This window comes from Ranitomeya imitator, chromosome 4, assembly GCF_032444005.1.
Source record: "Ranitomeya imitator isolate aRanImi1 chromosome 4, aRanImi1.pri, whole genome shotgun sequence".
In the NCBI taxonomy this organism is placed as follows: Eukaryota; Metazoa; Chordata; class Amphibia; order Anura; family Dendrobatidae; genus Ranitomeya; species Ranitomeya imitator.
In genome coordinates this window covers 643158498-643178887 of record NC_091285.1, presented here as the reverse complement: position 1 = coordinate 643178887, position 20390 = coordinate 643158498, and the positions used below count along the sequence as shown (strand labels likewise).

The 20390-nt window shown below is 51.5% G+C and overlaps 1 protein-coding gene across 1 annotated transcript in view; it reads left to right on the top strand.

Annotated features, from left to right (window-relative positions):
* Positions 1-13405, top strand: part of IKBKB (inhibitor of nuclear factor kappa B kinase subunit beta) — a 90124-nt gene extending 76719 nt beyond the window's left edge. The window contains exons 21-22 of the mRNA XM_069766909.1: positions 11682-11772; positions 12643-13405. Of these exons, the coding sequence (XP_069623010.1) occupies positions 11682-11772; positions 12643-12711 (160 nt within the window). The 3' untranslated portion in view covers positions 12712-13405. The remainder of the gene's footprint in view (positions 1-11681; positions 11773-12642) is intronic.
* Positions 13406-20390: the final 6985 nt, after the last annotated feature.

Here is a 20390-nt window from a genome sequence, read left to right as displayed (position 1 = left end):
CCACTGAGCTCTGAACGCAGGTGGGGAGAGGGCATCTGTTACAGGGAAAGCCCACTGAGCACTGAACGCAGGTGGAAAGAGGGCATCTGTTACAGGGAAAGCCCACTGAGCTCTGAACGCAGGTGGAGAGAGGGCATCTGTTACAGGGAAAGCCCACTGGGCTCTGAACGCAGGTGGAGAGAGGGCATCTGTTACAGGGAAAGCCCACTGAGCTCTGAACGCAGGTGGAGAGAGGGCATCTGTTACAGGGAAAGCCCACTGAGCACTGAACCCAGGTGGAGAGAGGGCATGTGTTACAGGGAAAGCCCACTGAGCTCTGAACGCAGGTGGAGAGAGGGCATCTGTTACAGGGAAAGCCCACTGAGCTCTGAACCCAGGTGGAGAGAGGGCATCTGTTACAGGGAAAGCCCACTGAGCACTGAACGCAGGTGGAGAGAGGGCATCTGTTACAGGGAAAGCCCACTGAGCTCTGAACGCAGGTGGGGAGAGGGCATCTGTTACAGGGAAAGCCCACTGAGCACTGAACGCAGGTGGAAAGAGGGCATCTGTTACAGGGAAAGCCCACTGAGCTCTGAACGCAGGTGGAGAGAGGGCATCTGTTACAGGGAAAGCCCACTGAGCTCTGAACGCAGGTGGAGAGAGGGCATCTGTTACAGGGAAAGCCCACTGAGCTCTGAACGCAGGTGGAGAGAGGGCATCTGTTACAGGGAAAGCCCACTGAGCACTGAACCCAGGTGGAGAGAGGGCATGTGTTACAGGGAAAGCCCACTGAGCTCTGAACGCAGGTGGAGAGAGGGCATCTGTTACAGGGAAAGCCCACTGAGCTCTGAACCCAGGTGGAGAGAGGGCATCTGTTACAGGGAAAGCCCACTGAGCACTGAACGCAGGTGGAGAGAGGGCATCTGTTACAGGGAAAACACACTGAGCACTGAACGCAGGTGGAGAGAGGGCATCTGTTACAGGGAAAGCCCACTGAGCTCTGAACGCAGGTGGAGAGAGGGCATCTGTTACAGGGAAAGCCCACTGAGCACTGAACCCAGGTGGAGAGAGGGCATGTGTTACAGGGAAAGCCCACTGAGCACTGAACGCAGGTGGAGAGAGGGCATCTGTTACAGGGAAAGCCCACTGAGCTCTGAACGCAGGTGGAGAGAGGGCATCTGTTACAGGGAAAGCCCACTGAGCTCTGAACGCAGGTGGAGAGAGGGCATCTGTTACAGGGAAAGCCCACTGAGCACTGAACCCAGGTGGAGAGAGGGCATGTGTTACAGGGAAAGCCCACTGAGCTCTGAACGCAGGTGGAGAGAGGGCATCTGTTACAGGGAAAGCCCACTGAGCTCTGAACCCAGGTGGAGAGAGGGCATCTGTTACAGGGAAAGCCCACTGAGCACTGAACGCAGGTGGAGAGAGGGCATCTGTTACAGGGAAAGCCCACTGAGCTCTGAACGCAGGTGGGGAGAGGGCATCTGTTACAGGGAAAGCCCACTGAGCACTGAACGCAGGTGGAAAGAGGGCATCTGTTACAGGGAAAGCCCACTGAGCTCTGAACGCAGGTGGAAAGAGGGCATCTGTTACAGGGAAAGCCCACTGAGCTCTGAACCCAGGTGGAGAGAGGGCATCTGTTACAGGGAAAGCCCACTGAGCTCTGAACGCAGGTGGGGAGAGGGCATCTGTTACAGGGAAAGCCCACTGAGCACTGAACGCAGGTGGAAAGAGGGCATCTGTTACAGGGAAAGCCCACTGAGCACTGAACGCAGGTGGAGAGAGGGCATCTGTTACAGGGAAAGCCCACTGAGCTCTGAACGCAGGTGGAGAGAGGGCATCTGTTACAGGGAAAGCCCACTGAGCTCTGAACGCAGGTGGAGAGAGGGCATCTGTTACAGGGAAAGCCCACTGAGCACTGAACCCAGGTGGAGAGAGGGCATGTGTTACAGGGAAAGCCCACTGAGCTCTGAACGCAGGTGGAGAGAGGGCATCTGTTACAGGGAAAGCCCACTGAGCTCTGAACCCAGGTGGAGAGAGGGCATCTGTTACAGGGAAAGCCCACTGAGCACTGAACGCAGGTGGAGAGAGGGCATCTGTTACAGGGAAAGCACACTGAGCACTGAACGCAGGTGGAGAGAGGGCATCTGTTACAGGGAAAGCCCACTGAGCTCTGAACGCAGGTGGACAGAGGGCATCTATTACAGGGAAAGCCCACTGAGCACTGAACCCAGGTGGAGAGAGGGCATGTGTTACAGGGAAAGCCCACTGAGCTCTGAACCCAGGTAGAGAGAGGGCATCTGTTACAGGGAAAGCCCACTGAGCACTGAACGCAGGTGGAGAGAGGGCATCTGTTACAGGGAAAGCCCACTGAGCACTGAACGCAGGTGGAGAGAGGGCATCTGTTACAGGGAAAGCCCACTGAGCACTGAACGCAGGTGGATAGAGGGCATCTGTTACAGGGAAAGCCCACTGAGCTCTGAACCCAGGTGGAAAGAGGGCATGTGTTACAGGGAAAGCCCACTGAGCTCTGAACCCAGGTGGAGAGAGGGCATCTGTTACAGGGAAAGCCCACTGAGCACTGAACGCAGGTGGAAAGAGGGCATCTGTTACAGGGATAGCCCACTGAGCTCTGAACGCAGGTGGAGAGAGGGCATCTGTTACAGGGAAAGCCCACTGAGCACTGAACCCAGGTGGAGAGAGGGCATGTGTTACAGGGAAAGCCCACTGAGCTCTGAACCCAGGTGGAGAGAGGGCATCTGTTACAGGGAAAGCCCACTGAGCACTGAACGCAGGTGGAGAGAGGGCATCTGTTACAGGGAAAGCCCACTGAGCACTGAACGCAGGTGGAGAGAGGGCATCTGTTACAGGGAAAGCCCACCGAGCACTGAACGCAGGTGGAAAGAGGGCATCTGTTACAGGGAAAGCCCACTGAGCTCTGAACCCAGGTGGAGAGAGGGCATCTGTTACAGGGAAAGCCCACTGAGCACTGAACGCAGGTGGAAAGAGGGCATCTGTTACAGGGAAAGCCCACTGAGCTCTGAACGCAGGTGGAGAGAGGGCATCTGTTACAGGGAAAGCCCACTGAGCACTGAACCCAGGTGGGGAGAGGGCATCTGTTACAGGGAAAGCCCACTGAGCTCTGAACGCAGGTGGAGAGAGGGCATCTGTTACAGGGAAAGCCCACTGAGCACTGAACGCAGGTGGAGAGAGGGCATCTGTTACAGGGAAAGCCCACTGAGCACTGAACGCAGGTGGAGAGAGGGCATCTGTTACAGGGAAAGCCCACTGAGCTCTGAACGCAGGTGGAGAGAGGGCATCTGTTACAGGGAAAGCCCACTGAGCACTGAACGCAGGTGGAAAGAGGGCATCTGTTACAGGGAAAGCCCACTGAGCACTGAACGCAGGTGGAGAGAGGGCATCTGTTACAGGGAAAGCCCACTGAGCTCTGAACCCAGGTGGAAAGAGGGCATCTGTTACAGGGAAAGCCCACTGAGCTCTGAACCCAGGTGGAGAGAGGGCATCTGTTACAGGGAAAGCCCACTGAGCACTGAACGCAGGTGGAGAGAGGGCATCTGTTACAGGGAAAGCCCACTGAGCTCTGAACCCAGGTGGAAAGAGGGCATCTGTTACAGGGAAAGCCCACTGAGCTCTGAACGCAGGTGGAGAGAGGGCATCTGTTACAGGGAAAGCCCACTGGGCTCTGAACGCAGGTGGAGAGAGGGCATCTGTTACAGGGAAAGCCCACTGAGCTCTGAACGCAGGTGGAGAGAGGGCATCTGTTACAGGGAAAGCCCACTGAGCACTGAACCCAGGTGGAGAGAGGGCATGTGTTACAGGGAAAGCCCACTGAGCTCTGAACGCAGGTGGAGAGAGGGCATCTGTTACAGGGAAATCCCACTGAGCTCTGAACCCAGGTGGAGAGAGGGCATCTGTTACAGGGAAAGCCCACTGAGCACTGAACGCAGGTGGAGAGAGGGCATCTGTTACAGGGAAAGCCCACTGAGCTCTGAACGCAGGTGGAGAGAGGGCATCTGTTACAGGGAAAGCCCACTGAGCTCTGAACGCAGGTGGGGAGAGGGCATCTGTTACAGGGAAAGCCCACTGAGCACTGAACGCAGGTGGAAAGAGGGCATCTGTTACAGGGAAAGCCCACTGAGCTCTGAACGCAGGTGGAGAGAGGGCATCTGTTACAGGGAAAGCCCACTGAGCACTGAACGCAGGTGGAGAGAGGGCATCTGTTACAGGGAAAGCCCACTGGGCTCTGAACGCAGGTGGAGAGAGGGCATCTGTTACAGGGAAAGCCCACTGAGCTCTGAACGCAGGTGGAAGAGAGGGCATCTGTTACAGGGAAAGCCCACTGAGCACTGAACCCAGGTGGAGAGAGGGCATGTGTTACAGGGAAAGCCCACTGAGCTCTGAACGCAGGTGGAGAGAGGGCATCTGTTACAGGGAAAGCCCACTGAGCTCTGAACCCAGGTGGAGGGAGGGCATCTGTTACAGGGAAAGCCCACTGAGCACTGAACGCAGGTGGAGAGAGGGCATCTGTTACAGGGAAAGCCCACTGAGCTCTGAACGCAGGTGGGGAGAGGGCATCTGTTACAGGGAAAGCCCACTGAGCACTGAACGCAGGTGGAGAGAGGGCATCTGTTACAGGGAAAGCCCACTGAGCTCTGAACGCAGGTGGAGAGAGGGCATCTGTTACAGGGAAAGCCCACTGAGCTCTGAACGCAGGTGGAGAGAGGGCATCTGTTACAGGGAAAGCCCACTGAGCACTGAACCCAGGTGGAGAGAGGGCATGTGTTACAGGGAAAGCCCACTGAGCTCTGAACGCAGGTGGAGAGAGGGCATCTGTTACAGGGAAAGCCCACTGAGCTCTGAACCCAGGTGGAGAGAGGGCATCTGTTACAGGGAAAGCCCACTGAGCACTGAACGCAGGTGGAGAGAGGGCATCTGTTACAGGGAAAGCCCACTGAGCTCTGAACGCAGGTGGGGAGAGGGCATCTGTTACAGGGAAAGCCCACTGAGCACTGAACGCAGGTGGAAAGAGGGCATCTGTTACAGGGAAAGCCCACTGAGCTCTGAACGCAGGTGGAAAGAGGGCATCTGTTACAGGGAAAGCCCACTGAGCTCTGAACCCAGGTGGAGAGAGGGCATCTGTTACAGGGAAAGCCCACTGAGCTCTGAACGCAGGTGGGGAGAGGGCATCTGTTACAGGGAAAGCCCACTGAGCACTGAACGCAGGTGGAAAGAGGGCATCTGTTACAGGGAAAGCCCACTGAGCACTGAACGCAGGTGGAGAGAGGGCATCTGTTACAGGGAAAGCCCACTGAGCTCTGAACGCAGGTGGAGAGAGGGCATCTGTTACAGGGAAAGCCCACTGAGCTCTGAACGCAGGTGGAGAGAGGGCATCTGTTACAGGGAAAGCCCACTGAGCACTGAACCCAGGTGGAGAGAGGGCATGTGTTACAGGGAAAGCCCACTGAGCTCTGAACGCAGGTGGAGAGAGGGCATCTGTTACAGGGAAAGCCCACTGAGCACTGAACGCAGGTGGAGAGAGGGCATCTGTTACAGGGAAAGCACACTGAGCACTGAACGCAGGTGGAGAGAGGGCATCTGTTACAGGGAAAGCCCACTGAGCTCTGAACCCAGGTGGAGAGAGGGCATCTGTTACAGGGAAAGCCCACTGAGCACTGAACGCAGGTGGAGAGAGGGCATCTGTTACAGGGAAAGCACACTGAGCACTGAACGCAGGTGGAGAGAGGGCATCTGTTACAGGGAAAGCCCACTGAGCTCTGAACGCAGGTGGACAGAGGGCATCTGTTACAGGGAAAGCCCACTGAGCACTGAACCCAGGTGGAGAGAGGGCATGTGTTACAGGGAAAGCCCACTGAGCTCTGAACCCAGGTGGAGAGAGGGCATCTGTTACAGGGAAAGCCCACTGAGCACTGAACGCAGGTGGAGAGAGGGCATCTGTTACAGGGAAAGCCCACTGAGCACTGAACGCAGGTGGAGAGAGGGCATCTGTTACAGGGAAAGCCCACTGAGCACTGAACGCAGGTGGATAGAGGGCATCTGTTACAGGGAAAGCCCACTGAGCTCTGAACCCAGGTGGAAAGAGGGCATGTGTTACAGGGAAAGCCCACTGAGCTCTGAACCCAGGTGGAGAGAGGGCATCTGTTACAGGGAAAGCCCACTGAGCACTGAACGCAGGTGGAAAGAGGGCATCTGTTACAGGGATAGCCCACTGAGCTCTGAACGCAGGTGGAGAGAGGGCATCTGTTACAGGGAAAGCCCACTGAGCACTGAACCCAGGTGGAGAGAGGGCATGTGTTACAGGGAAAGCCCACTGAGCTCTGAACCCAGGTGGAGAGAGGGCATCTGTTACAGGGAAAGCCCACTGAGCACTGAACGCAGGTGGAGAGAGGGCATCTGTTACAGGGAAAGCCCACTGAGCACTGAACGCAGGTGGAGAGAGGGCATCTGTTACAGGGAAAGCCCACCGAGCACTGAACGCAGGTGGAAAGAGGGCATCTGTTACAGGGAAAGCCCACTGAGCTCTGAACCCAGGTGGAGAGAGCGCATCTGTTACAGGGAAAGCCCACTGAGCACTGAACGCAGGTGGAAAGAGGGCATCTGTTACAGGGAAAGCCCACTGAGCTCTGAACGCAGGTGGAGAGAGGGCATCTGTTACAGGGAAAGCCCACTGAGCACTGAACCCAGGTGGGGAGAGGGCATCTGTTACAGGGAAAGCCCACTGAGCTCTGAACGCAGGTGGAGAGAGGGCATCTGTTACAGGGAAAGCCCACTGAGCACTGAACGCAGGTGGAGAGAGGGCATCTGTTACAGGGAAAGCCCACTGAGCACTGAACGCAGGTGGAGAGAGGGCATCTGTTACAGGGAAAGCCCACTGAGCTCTGAACGCAGGTGGAGAGAGGGCATCTGTTACAGGGAAAGCCCACTGAGCACTGAACGCAGGTGGAAAGAGGGCATCTGTTACAGGGAAAGCCCACTGAGCACTGAACGCAGGTGGAGAGAGGGCATCTGTTACAGGGAAAGCCCACTGAGCTCTGAACCCAGGTGGAAAGAGGGCATCTGTTACAGGGAAAGCCCACTGAGCTCTGAACCCAGGTGGAGAGAGGGCATCTGTTACAGGGAAAGCCCACTGAGCACTGAACGCAGGTGGAGAGAGGGCATCTGTTACAGGGAAAGCCCACTGAGCTCTGAACCCAGGTGGAGAGAGGGCATCTGTTACAGGGAAAGCCCACTGAGCACTGAACGCAGGTGGAGAGAGGGCATCTGTTACAGGGAAAGCCCACTGAGCACTGAACCCAGGTGGGGAGAGGGCATCTGTTACAGAGAAAGCCCACTGAGCACTGAACGCAGGTGGAGAGAGGGCATCTGTTACAGGGAAAGCCCACTGAGCTCTGAACGCAGGTGGAGAGAGGGCATCTGTTACAGGGAAAGCCCACTGAGCTCTGAACCCAGGTGGAAAGAGGGCATGTGTTACAGGGAAAGCCCACTGAGCTCTGAACCCAGGTGGAGAGAGGGCATCTGTTACAGGGAAAGCCCACTGAGCTCTGAACGCAGGTGGAAAGAGGGCATCTGTTACAGGGAAAGCCCACTGAGCACTGAACGCAGGTGGAGAGAGGGCATCTGTTACAGGGAAAGCCCACTGAGCACTGAACCCAGGTGGGGAGAGGGCATCTGTTACAGGGAAAGCCCACTGAGCACTGAACGCAGGTGGAGAGAGGGCATTGTTACAGGGAAAGCCCACTGAGCACTGAACCCAGGTGGGGAGAGGGCATCTGTTACAGGGAAAGCCCACTGAGCACTGAACGCAGGTGGAAAGAGGGCATCTGTTACAGGGAAAGCCCACTGAGCACTGAACGCAGGTGGAGAGAGGGCATCTGTTACAGGGAAAGCCCACTGAGCACTGAACCCAGATGGAGAGAGGGCATCTGTTACAGGGAAAGCCCACTGAGCACTGAACGCAGGTGGAGAGAGGGCATCTGTTATAAGGAAAGCCCACTGAGCTCTGAACGCAGGTGGGGAGAGGGCATCTGTTACAGGGAAAGCCCACTGAGCACTGAACGCAGGTGGAGAGAGGGCATCTGTTACAGGGAAAGCCCACTGAGCTCTGAACGCAGGTGGAGAGAGGGCATCTGTTACAGGGAAAGCCCACTGAGCTCTGAACGCAGGTGGAGAGAGGGCATCTGTTACAGGGAAAGCCCACTGAGCACTGAACCCAGGTGGAGAGAGGGCATCTGTTACAGGGAAAGCCCACTGAGCACTGAACCCAGGTGGGGAGAGGGCATCTGTTACAGGGAAAGCCCACTGAGCTCTGAACGCAGGTGGAGAGAGGGCATCTGTTACAGGGAAAGCCCACTGAGCTCTGAACCCAGGTGGAGAGAGGGCATCTGTTACAGGGAAAGCCCACTGAGCTCTGAACGCAGGTGGGGAGAGGGCATCTGTTACAGGGAAAGCCCACTGAGCTCTGAACCCAGGTGGAGAGAGGGCATCTGTTACAGGGAAAGCCCACTGAGCTCTGAACGCAGGTGGAGAGAGGGCATCTGTTACAGGGAAAGCCCACTGAGCTCTGAACGCAGGTGGAGAGAGGGCATCTGTTACAGGGAAAGCCCACTGAGCTCTGAACGCAGGTGGGGAGAGGGCATCTGTTACAGGGAAAGCCCACTGAGCACTGAACGCAGGTGGAGAGAGGGCATCTGTTACAGGGAAAGCCCACTGAGCTCTGAACGCAGGTGGAGAGAGGGCATGTGTTACAGGGAAAGCCCACTGAGCTCTGAACGCAGGTGGAGAGAGGGCATCTGTTACAGGGAAAGCCCACTGAGCACTGAACCCAGGTGGAGAGAGGGCATGTGTTACAGGGAAAGCCCACTGAGCTCTGAACCCAGGTGGAGAGAGGGCATCTGTTACAGGGAAAGCCCACTGAGCACTGAACGCAGGTGGAGAGAGGGCATCTGTTACAGGGAAAGCCCACTGAGCTCTGAACCCAGGTGGAAAGAGGGCATCTGTTACAGGGAAAGCCCACTGAGCTCTGAACCCAGGTGGAGAGAGGGCATCTGTTACAGGGAAAGCCCACTGAGCACTGAACGCAGGTGGAGAGAGGGCATCTGTTACAGGGAAAGCCCACTGAGCTCTGAACGCAGGTGGAGAGAGGGCATCTGTTACAGGGAAAGCCCACTGAGCTCTGAACGCAGGTGGGGAGAGGGCATCTGTTACAGGGAAAGCCCACTGAGCTCTGAACGCAGGTGGGGAGAGGGCATCTGTTACAGGGAAAGCCCACTGAGCACTGAACCCAGGTGGAAAGAGGGCATCTGTTACAGGGAAAGCCCACTGAGCACTGAACCCAGGTGGGGAGAGGGCATCTGTTACAGGGAAAGCCCACTGAGCACTGAACGCAGGTGGAGAGAGGGCATCTGTTACAGGGAAAGCCCACTGAGCACTGAACGCAGGTGGAGAGAGGGCATCTGTTATAAGGAAAGCCCACTGAGCTCTGAACGCAGGTGGAGAGAGGGCATCTGTTACAGGGAAAGCCCACTGAGCTCTGAACCCAGGTGGAGAGAGGGCATCTGTTACAGGGAAAGCCCACTGAGCACTGAACGCAGGTGGAGAGAGGGCATCTGTTACAGGGAAAGCCCACTGAGCACTGAACGCAGGTGGAGAGAGGGCATCTGTTATAAGGAAAGCCCACTGAGCTCTGAACGCAGGTGGGGAGAGGGCATCTGTTACAGGGAAAGCCCACTGAGCACTGAACGCAGGTGGAGAGAGGGCATCTGTTACAGGGAAAGCCCACTGAGCACTGAACCCAGGTGGGGAGAGGGCATCTGTTACAGGGAAAGCCCACTGAGCACTGAACGCAGGTGGAGAGAGGGCATCTGTTACAGGGAAAGCCCACTGAGCACTGAACGCAGGTGGAGAGAGGGCATCTGTTATAAGGAAAGCCCACTGAGCTCTGAACGCAGGTGGGGAGAGGGCATCTGTTACAGGGAAAGCCCACTGAGCTCTGAACGCAGGTGGAGAGAGGGCATCTGTTACAGGGAAAGCCCACAGAGCACTGAACGCAGGTGGGGAGAGGGCATCTGTTACAGGGAAAGCCCACTGAGCACTGAACGCAGGTGGAGAGAGGGCATCTGTTACAGGGAAAGCCCACAGAGCACTGAACGCAGGTGGGGAGAGGGCATCTGTTACAGGGAAAGCCCACTGAGCACTGAACGCAGGTGGAGAGAGGGCATCTGTTACAGGGAAAGCCCACTGAGCTCTGAACCCAGGTGGAAAGAGGGCATGTGTTACAGGGAAAGCCCACTGAGCTCTGAACCCAGGTGGAGAGAGGGCATCTGTTACAGGGAAAGCCCACTGAGCTCTGAACGCAGGTGGAAAGAGGGCATCTGTTACAGGGAAAGCCCACTGAGCACTGAACGCAGGTGGAGAGAGGGCATCTGTTACAGGGAAAGCCCACTGAGCACTGAACCCAGGTGGGGAGAGGGCATCTGTTACAGGGAAAGCCCACTGAGCACTGAACGCAGGTGGAGAGAGGGCATCTGTTACAGGGAAAGCCCACTGAGCACTGAACCCAGGTGGGGAGAGGGCATCTGTTACAGGGAAAGCCCACTGAGCACTGAACGCAGGTGGAAAGAGGGCATCTGTTACAGGGAAAGCCCACTGAGCACTGAACGCAGGTGGAGAGAGGGCATCTGTTACAGGGAAAGCCCACTGAGCACTGAACCCAGGTGGAGAGAGGGCATCTGTTACAGGGAAAGCCCACTGAGCACTGAACGCAGGTGGAGAGAGGGCATCTGTTATAAGGAAAGCCCACTGAGCTCTGAACGCAGGTGGGGAGAGGGCATCTGTTACAGGGAAAGCCCACTGAGCTCTGAACCCAGGTGGAGAGAGGGCATCTGTTACAGGGAAAGCCCACTGAGCACTGAACGCAGGTGGAGAGAGGGCATCTGTTACAGGGAAAGCCCACTGAGCTCTGAACGCAGGTGGAGAGAGGGCATCTGTTACAGGGAAAGCCCACTGAGCTCTGAACACAGGTGGAAAGAGGGCATCTGTTACAGGGAAAGCCCACTGAGCACTGAACCCAGGTGGAGAGAGGGCATCTGTTACAGGGAAAGCCCACTGAGCTCTGAACGCAGGTGGAGAGAGGGCATCTGTTACAGGGAAAGCCCACTGAGCACTGAACCTGCAGCTGCACAAGCAGAAATGTTAGAGCAAGCAGGCCTGGAAAATAAAAAAGCAACACATAAATGTACTAAAAACATAAACCCCTCTAGGTGCATGGATACATAAATAGAGAAAAATATATATATCTGAGCACACATTTTGTTCAAAGTGTGTCAGCCTACCTCTCACGACAAGACTACGTCCTACAGGTTGGTCCCTAAAGTAAACTCCTCTTCTCTTTTGAGCCTTGGCCTCCAAAATAAATTGAGGGTTTGTTTAGGAATCGGCTCTATTTTGCTTTATTTAAAACTAGCCATGGACTGATGGGGGACGTGCCTACAAGCTAGATGACGGCAGCCACGAATGCACAATGGACAAAAACATTGTCTTGTCAGGGCGAGTGGGCTCCAAAAATTGTGATCAAAATACCAGCTAAGAATCTCATACCTATCTGTGGAGTAAATCGTTTTTTTTTTTCTCTTTCGTGTGTGTGTGAATTGTGTACGTCGGCACAGTGAGGACCTTCTGTCGGAGTCGCAGAGTCTGTGTGGACAACTGGAGACTTCCATGAAAAGTTTGATGACTGATCAAGACACCTACCTAATGGTAAGTGTAATGTGACCCTCCCCCACATTGGCTGACGCTGATAAATGACACTCCGCTCCTTCCATAATATCCATAGGCGTAAAAAGGTAGAACAGTCTTCGGTTGGATGAGGCGTCTTCACCAGTGAGAAAGGAAAGGGGTCGAGGTCCTTAGCTCTAGCAGTCAGGAGTCTGAGCCTCAGTTAGAAAGTCTGGCTTCCTGCCACCACCACTAGGGGGAGCTAACTGCAGTCACATTTCCCATCGAATTCAGGACTGGGTTTCTTATGTCAGCACCATTGCTGAGTGTGAAGGGGGCTGGTTGACTACTCATTCCAATAGCTAAGCCGGACCCCTTCTCTGTCAATGCCAGACTCCTTTACACACAGAAATGATGATCGGCCGAGACCGAAAACACAGAGGAATATCTGAGGATTGAGGTACCTGTGATAGATAGAAGTATATTACAAAGTTTTACTGTTTCACGCACCAATTTCTGACGTATGGCGTACATGTGGATGTATGGTGCGGACTCAGGAGTTGAGCCTGTACTGTAAAAAGTGATACCCGCCATTAATTTCTCCTGCGTTAGCTCAGATTTCATCAGTTTAACCCCCTTAGATGCTATAGTCAATAGCTGCTGCAGCATCTAAGCGGTTAGACAGCACAGAAGTGAAAAAAATGGTCACTGTGGGGAAGGAGTTCGCTGTACATCCCCTTTAATTCTATGCTTATACCAGTGATATTGAAATATTCCAAAAATGAATTTCCAACCCCAAACGCAGTTTTTTGTTGTTTTTTTTTCCGGTAAAGCTCCATAGCAGCCATTATGTCTGTGGCCTTTATGATGCATTGATCTTGGCCTTATCACCGCTGTTTCTTTATTCCACAGTCACTAGATTGGTCATGGCTGCCGCCACATGAAGAGGAGTCGGGGGGCTGTCGGATGACCGCAACGTGAAGCGGTGGGGAATAAAACCGTGAAAATGGTGCCTTTTAACTTTTTCAGGTTTTTTTTTATGTGTTCCGCTGCACGTGGCCAAATCGTCTATAATAAATAATAAAGCCGTGCTCATTTCAGTTTAAGCCAAAAAAAAAAAATGGCTGCTCGAATCATAAAGATGAGATACCGGGAACGGTCGGCCGCGCTGTCATTATTGCTTATGGAGCAGTTTGAAACGAGTACAGCATCACCTACAGGCTGCAAGCAGGTACTGCAAAAAAAAAAAAAAAAATCAACTGCACATTAAAAATGTATCTGATACCATAGGCCTAAAAGAAGAACCATTTTAATGCACAGTGGGGGAGATTTACTAAGCTAGACGCTCCAGAATTCTGGCTCCATATGTGGTTTAGACTTTTTTTTTTTTGCACCTCTGGGACAATATGAGCAAAATAATGGCACAAACAATGGGAGATTATGAGTCTTAGCGCATTTTCTGACTCTCTAAATATCAGCCAGCGTTAGTAAATCCGCCCCATTGTGCTCTCTTATGAGTAAAGTTTAGAAACTTTTTGTTATGAATATTTTTTTTTTTGTACTGGTTTAATAATAAATCATATTATAAATCTTTTTTTTTTGCTTGTTATGTTAAAAAAAAAAACCAGACATTTTTATGATCTGTGGTGAAATAAATGTATTTTGATATATATTATATCGGAATTGTGTGTTCATTCATCCATTATCTGGTCAGAATCATGAACTGGGTGCAGCAGGGGGGCGGATTTCGGCTGTGTACACACATGACGCTCCTGATACCCACCGGTAAGGCCGGCCTCACACTAGCGTGTTTTACGTACGTAAGAGAGGTGCTGAAAATACGGATTGCATACGGTACAATGCTTCTCTATGCCCCAGCTCCTATCAGCCGTATTTTACTGATCCGTATTATACGGTGTTCTACGGCCGTAGAAAATCGCAGCATGCTGCGTTTGTCACCGTATTGCGCAAAAAATCCGCCAATGAAAGTCTATGGGGGCGAGAAAAATATGTATTATGCACGGACCAGCAGTGTGACTTGCGAGAAATACGCAGCGGTGTTAGAGAGAAAAGCCGGCAATTCAGTGCGGTGTACAGTAAAATCACACTGACCGGTTACAGTAGAATAGGTAGAATAAATGTGTACACGACACATAGGATAGGTATCTATATATATATATATATATATATATATATATATATATATATATATATATATATATATATAATATGTATGTATATATATGTCATTGAGACATATTTTGCATATTCCACACTACTAATGTTAGTAGTGTAAAAAACAAAAAACACCACAGAAAAACAGGCAAAGGTGCTTACCTGTCTAGGCCTCAAAATATGTAAGGTATTAGTTAATATTATGGCCACAATACATAAGCTGGCAACCCACGTCACGGGTCCTCACGCTTGCCAGTCCTAGTCTAACAGGTTTTTTCCTCCTTTTTTTTCCTCCTGTTGTAATGTTAGTAGTGTGTATGTGCAAAATTTGGGCGCTCTAGCTATTAAATTAACGGTTTAAATGGCGGAAAAAATTGGCGTGGGCTCCCGCGCAATTTTCTCCGCCAGAGTAGTAAAGCCAGTGACTGAGGGCAGATATTAATAGCCTGGAGAGGGTCCATGGTTATTGGCCCCCCCCTGGCTAAAAACATCTGCCCCCAGCCACCCCAGAACAGGCACATCTGGAAGATGCGCCTATTCTGGCACTTGGCCATTCTATTCCCATTCCCGTGTAGCGGTGGGATATGGGGTAATGAAGGGTTAATGCCACCTTGCTATTGTAAGGTGACATTAAGCCAGATTAATAATGGAGAGGCGTCAATTATGACACCTATCCATTATTAATCCAATAATCTGAAATGGTTAAAAAAAACACAAACACATTATTACAAATTCTTTTAATGAAATAAAAACACAGGTTGTTGGAATATTTTATTATCCTGGTAATCCACCTGAAGACCCTCGCTCTGTAACAAAGGAAAAATAAAAAAACAACAATATCTCACACCTTCCGATGATCTGTCACGTCCCACGATGTAAATCCATCTGAAGGGGTTAAATTTTTTTACAGGCAGGAGCTCTGCTAATGCAGCTGTGCTCCTGGCTGTAAAACCTCAGCGAATGAATGTAAAGTAGGTCAATGACCTGTAGTTACCTTCAGTCGCGGTGATGCGCCCTCTGCCTTCTCTGTGACCCATCCATGTCGTTGCTTTTTCTGCGATGACGTTGACTCTGTTTGGTGCTTCCAGATGTTTTTTGGCTAAATCAATTGCATGTAGATGCCAAATGATGCAGAATTGTTTTATTTTTATTTTTTTAAATTAGATAAATTTTTATTTAACCAAATTCAAGGCACAAAGCAATAAAACAAAAATTGCAGTGAGAACAACATTAACAATGGTCATTAGTTTCAGAAATTCCCTCCCTCCCCCTCTCCCCCCCCCCCCCTCATTACATACAAGAGCAGCAAATAATGCATGGTATAACCGATGTTCAGGGTCATGTTCTCTCCACCCAAGGTGTCCACAGTGTCTCACATGTTCTTATGCCTTTTCTCTTAACATAAATGTTTTTTTCCATATTCACAATCGAGTCAGACTGTCTGAAAATTCCCTCAACGTCGGTGGATCTTCATTTATCCAGTATCTGGCGATTAGTTTCCGCGGAATATATAGTAATCTAGCTATTGCCACCTTATATTTATTATGTACCTGGACCTCCCCCACGTATCCCAGTATGCACACCACAGGGTCGCTCTCAATCCTACAACCATACGCTTCTCCTATGGCATTAAGCACCGCTGTCCAATATGGGTTTGGACACTGCCATAACATATGGAGAATTCCAGCCCCCTCCACCTGGCACCAAGGACACTCAGAAGTCTGTCTCATACCTGCTCTATACAGCCGTTCAGCAGTCCTATATACTCTATCGAGTACATATATCTGCGAGAGTCTGCCCAGTTCACTCAGTGATAATTGGGCTATATATTCCATAATCACTTCCCATTTATCTTCCTTTATCCTACCCAACTTCTCCCATTTCCCCTGTGCTCAAATAGGATAATTATTTATAAAACTATGCATTAGATCCTTATAAATACCCGACACTACCCCTTTTGTTCCCCCCTCTGCCCAATCAATATATCCTTTTGAATCTCCATATTCATCGTCTTGCTCTGCGTAACATAAGCATGCTGAAATCTGCAGACCCTCCGGTAGCCCATGATCCTCCTGCAACTTTCCAAAGGGCACCAGCCCCTGCGCGTCCTGCACCTGAACCATGTACTGTATTCCCAGGCTCATCCAATTTTTAAATTATCCCATTTTAACAAATTCCGGGAGAGTCTCGTTTTGCCATATCGGGGAAAAATTTGTCAAGTGCTCCAAACCCCTAACTTCCCAGACTTTATGTATCAGCGCTAAAGTAGGATACATCAAACCCATCTTCTTAATACTTCCTAACGATGCAGAATTTTTAATAAAACCCAACTGCAAATAATAATAATAATAATAATTTTTATTTATATAGCGCCAACATATTCCGCAGCGCTTTACAAATTATAGAGGGGACTTGTACAGACAATAGACATTACAGCATAACAGAAATACAGTTCAAAACAGATACCAGGAGGAATGAGGGCCCTGCTCGCAAGCTTACAGACTATGAGGAAAAGGGGAGACACAAGAGGTGGATGGTAACAATTGCTTTAGTTATTCGGACCGGCCATAGTGTAAGGCTCGGGTGTTCATGTAAAGCTGCATGAACCAGTTACCTGCCTAAGTATGTAGCAGTACAGACACAGAGGGCTAATACTGCATAAAGTGAATGAGAACATGATGCGAGGAACCTGTTTTTTTTTTTTTTGTTTTGTTTTTTTGTTTTTTTTTAAATAGGCCACACAGGGATCGTTAGGTTAATGCATTGAGGCGGTAGGCCAGTCTGAACAAATGAGTTTTTAGGGCACGCTTAAAACTGTGGGGATTGGGAATTATAAATAATGATATTTAGCCCCAATTACAGCTAAGAAAAAAAAAATTCCCCAAAACAAAAGGGCTGATTTTTTTTCTTTTTGATGAGGGGGTTATGGTGGAGTTGGACGCTCCTGATTCATGAATGCATCTTCATGAAATGGCGCGTCCGACGAGTGACGTGTGTTACGTCAGGAATCTTACTCCAGTTAGGGACTGGAGTGAGATTTCTGGGGTATGGAATATCACCAGAACTGACAAAAACTGGCCTGAAAAGAAAACTCAAAAAGTTGCGTAAACTCCGACTTGCACCAAACATTTTCAAAACTTTTAGTCCAGAATTGTGGCGTGAAAGCTTTGATTACTTGGGCCCAAATTTAGCTTTTTCTCTGAATTGCTGGTGCTTTCTCCCCTCTGCTGATCAGTTCTTATAAATTTCTACTTCCGGACAAGGCTGGACAATGTGCTATATGGTTTCTGTACAGCGCTACTGAATAAGTTGGCACTATATAAGCAACAGGAGCTAGTTCTGTATCGTGTGTTACTACACCATGAGGAGCGGCTGGAAGCGGTGACCGACGGCGGACGGTAACGGAGGACAGAAGGACGGCTCAGCAGCTTGTACACAGGGTCACGGTTTATTCTAGACCTTGAAACTGTTCATTCTGACGTAAAGAAGTTCAATAAAAGAGGGTAAAAAAAAAGAAAAAGTAAATTATTAACTTAGTTTTTTTATTGAAAAATATATATAAAACAACTTTTTACCAGTTTATAGCTACATGTTGTAAATCAGTGACAATGTAGTGAATATTCTCATGGTTTGTGCCCCACAATGTCTACATGTTCCCTGTGGGTCTCCCTTACTAATGGAAAAAAGATCCAAAAATAGTCGATTTTATTAAAAATATATTGTTATGCGTATACAGCTACAACACAGAGCAAAGCATCGCCATGGTTACAGACTACAAGCAGAATCTGTGTAGTCTGATCCTTCAGTTTTACTCTCATCTGTCCCTATTAAAGGGGTTGTCCTGGTTTGGGGTGAAAGTCTGCAGTCACTGTGTGATTAGACATCTGAATCCTGCACACTGCACGCTGTCAGGATTCTCCGATGCTGGCAGCGAGAAGGGGCGGTCACATGACTGCAAGTATGGCTGCCGTCACACTATCAGTATTCGGTCAGTATTTTACCTCAGTATTTGTAAGCCAAAACCAGGAGTGGGTGATAAATACAGAAGTGGTGACATGTTTCTATTATACTTTACCTCTGATTGTTCCACTCCTGGTTTTGGCTACAAATACTGATGTAAAATACTGACCAAATACTGCTAGTGTGACGGCGGCCTGAGTGATTTGCATACATGCGGTCACAGGCTGACTAGACGTGCGCGACCTTGTACTGAGAGAGGCCGGGCATGTCTAGTCAGTGTGGCCGCATGTAGGAAATCGCTTGCTCGCGGTCACATGACTGTCAGCTCTCGCCACCAGAGAATCCTGACTGCGTGCACTGTGCGCGTTCTAAGAACTCAGAAGTTTGCAGTCAGAGTGATTTCAGGCTTTCATCCCAAACCTGGACAAGCCCTTTAAGTCTTACACTTGCAGACAGTAGAAGGGCACAACTCATTTTTACCAGTTTATCCAGAAGAGCATTTGTGAGGTCAGGCCCTGATGTTGGGGAGAGGTCAGGCCCTGATGTTGGGGGGAGTTCAGGCCCTGATGTTGGGGAGAGGCCAGGCCCTGATGTTGGGGAGAGGTCAGGCCCTGATGTTGGGGAGAGGCCAGGCCCTGATGTTGGGGAGAGGCCAGGCCCTGATGTTGGGGAGAGGCCAGGCCCTGATGTTGGGGAGAGGCCAGGCCCTGATGTTGGGGAGAGGTCAGGCCCTGATGTTGGGGAGAGGTCAGGCCCTGATGTTGGGGGGAGTTCAGGCCCTGATGTTGGGGAGAGGCCAGGCCCTGATGTTGGGGAGAGGCCAGGCCCTGATGTTGGGGAGAGGCCAGGCCCTGATGTTGGGGAGAGGCCAGGCCCTGATGTTGGGGAGAGGTCAGGCCCTGATGTTGGGGAGAGGTCAGGCCCTGATGTTGGGGAGAGGTCAGGCCCTGATGTTGGGGAGAGGTCAGGCCCTGATGTTGGGGAGAGGCCAGGCCCTGATGTTGGGGAGAGGTCAGGCCCTGATGTTGGGGAGAGGCCAGGCCCTGATGTTGGGGAGAGGCCAGGCCCTGATGTTGGGGAGAGGCCAGGCCCTGATGTTGGGGAGAGGTCAGGCCCTGATGTTGGGGAGAGGCCAGGCCCTGATGTTGGGGAGAGGCCAGGCCCTGATGTTGGGGAGAGGCCAGGCCCTGATGTTGGGGAGAGGCCAGGCCCTGATGTTGGGGAGAGGCCAGGCCCTGATGTTGGGGAGAGGTCAGGCCCTGATGTTGGGGAGAGGCCAGGCCCTGATGTTGGGGAGAGTTCAGGCCCTGATGTTGGGGAGAGGTCAGGCCCTGATGTTGGGGAGAGGCCAGGCCCTGATGTTGGGGAGAGGCCAGGCCCTGATGTTGGGGAGAGGTCAGGCCCTGATGTTGGGGAGAGGCCAGGCCCTGATGTTGGGGAGAGGCCAGGCCCTGATGTTGGGGAGAGGCCAGGCCCTGATGTTGGGGAGAGTTCAGGCCCTGATGTTGGGGAGAGTTCAGGCCCTGATGTTGGGGAGAGGTCAGGCCCTGATGTTGGGGAGAGGTCAGGCCCTGATGTTGGGGAGAGGCCGGGGTCACAATCTCTGTTCTAGTTCATCCCAAAGGTGTTGGATGGGGCTGAGATTCGGGTCAGGTTTTTCTACACCAAACTCTCCCATGTCTTCCTGGACCTGGTGTACGGGGCACAATCGTGGGGAGAAGAAAAGGGTCTCCCCCAAACTGTTCCCACCAAGCTGGAAGCTACAATTGTCCACAATGTCTTGTGCTGAAGGATTAAGATTTATTTTCACTGGAACTATGAGGCTCCTGTACAGCGGGCACCATGGCGGTCAGACGGGTGACGGTTCTCAGGGAATCGTCCAGATAGAGCAGTGTGATCCGTCACTGCACAGAACACGTGCCCTCCAGAGTCCAGTGATGGCGGCTTTACCCCACTCCATCCGACGCCCAGCATTGTGCTTGGTGATGTACGGCTGCATGCTCGGCCATGGGGCTCAGGTGCTGTCCGGGGATCACACAGCCCGTCTATGAGGGCAGATAATCAGCAGTGCCAGCAAAACTGTGAGAGGAATACATGGGTAACGGTGTGAAGGGTTTTTTGCCACTTTTTATTCTTTAGTAATTTTGGAGAATTTCTCTTTATTTTTTCTTAATGTTCTTTATTCATCTGAGAATTTACAATGAATTATCCACATATTCAAACTATGCACGAATATCACGTATAAATAGCAGATGTTAAAGTCCCCCAAGTGTTAGAGGTCCCGGCTCGTCCCCTCCTGTCACCTATTCCGCCATTGTTTTTACATCACTTGACTTTACTACATATACCATAGAGATTTGGTAAGAAAGCAGCGCAGACGCTCTACCCAGGACGCAACTCTATGGTGCTCGCTGATCGGCAGTTTGGGCTGTTAGGTCCTCCATGGTCTTCTCAGCCAATTACAGGAGGGGATTGTCTGCCTCTAGCCCTGAGTGGGCGGGGCTGGGCGTGTCATGTGGTCTTGG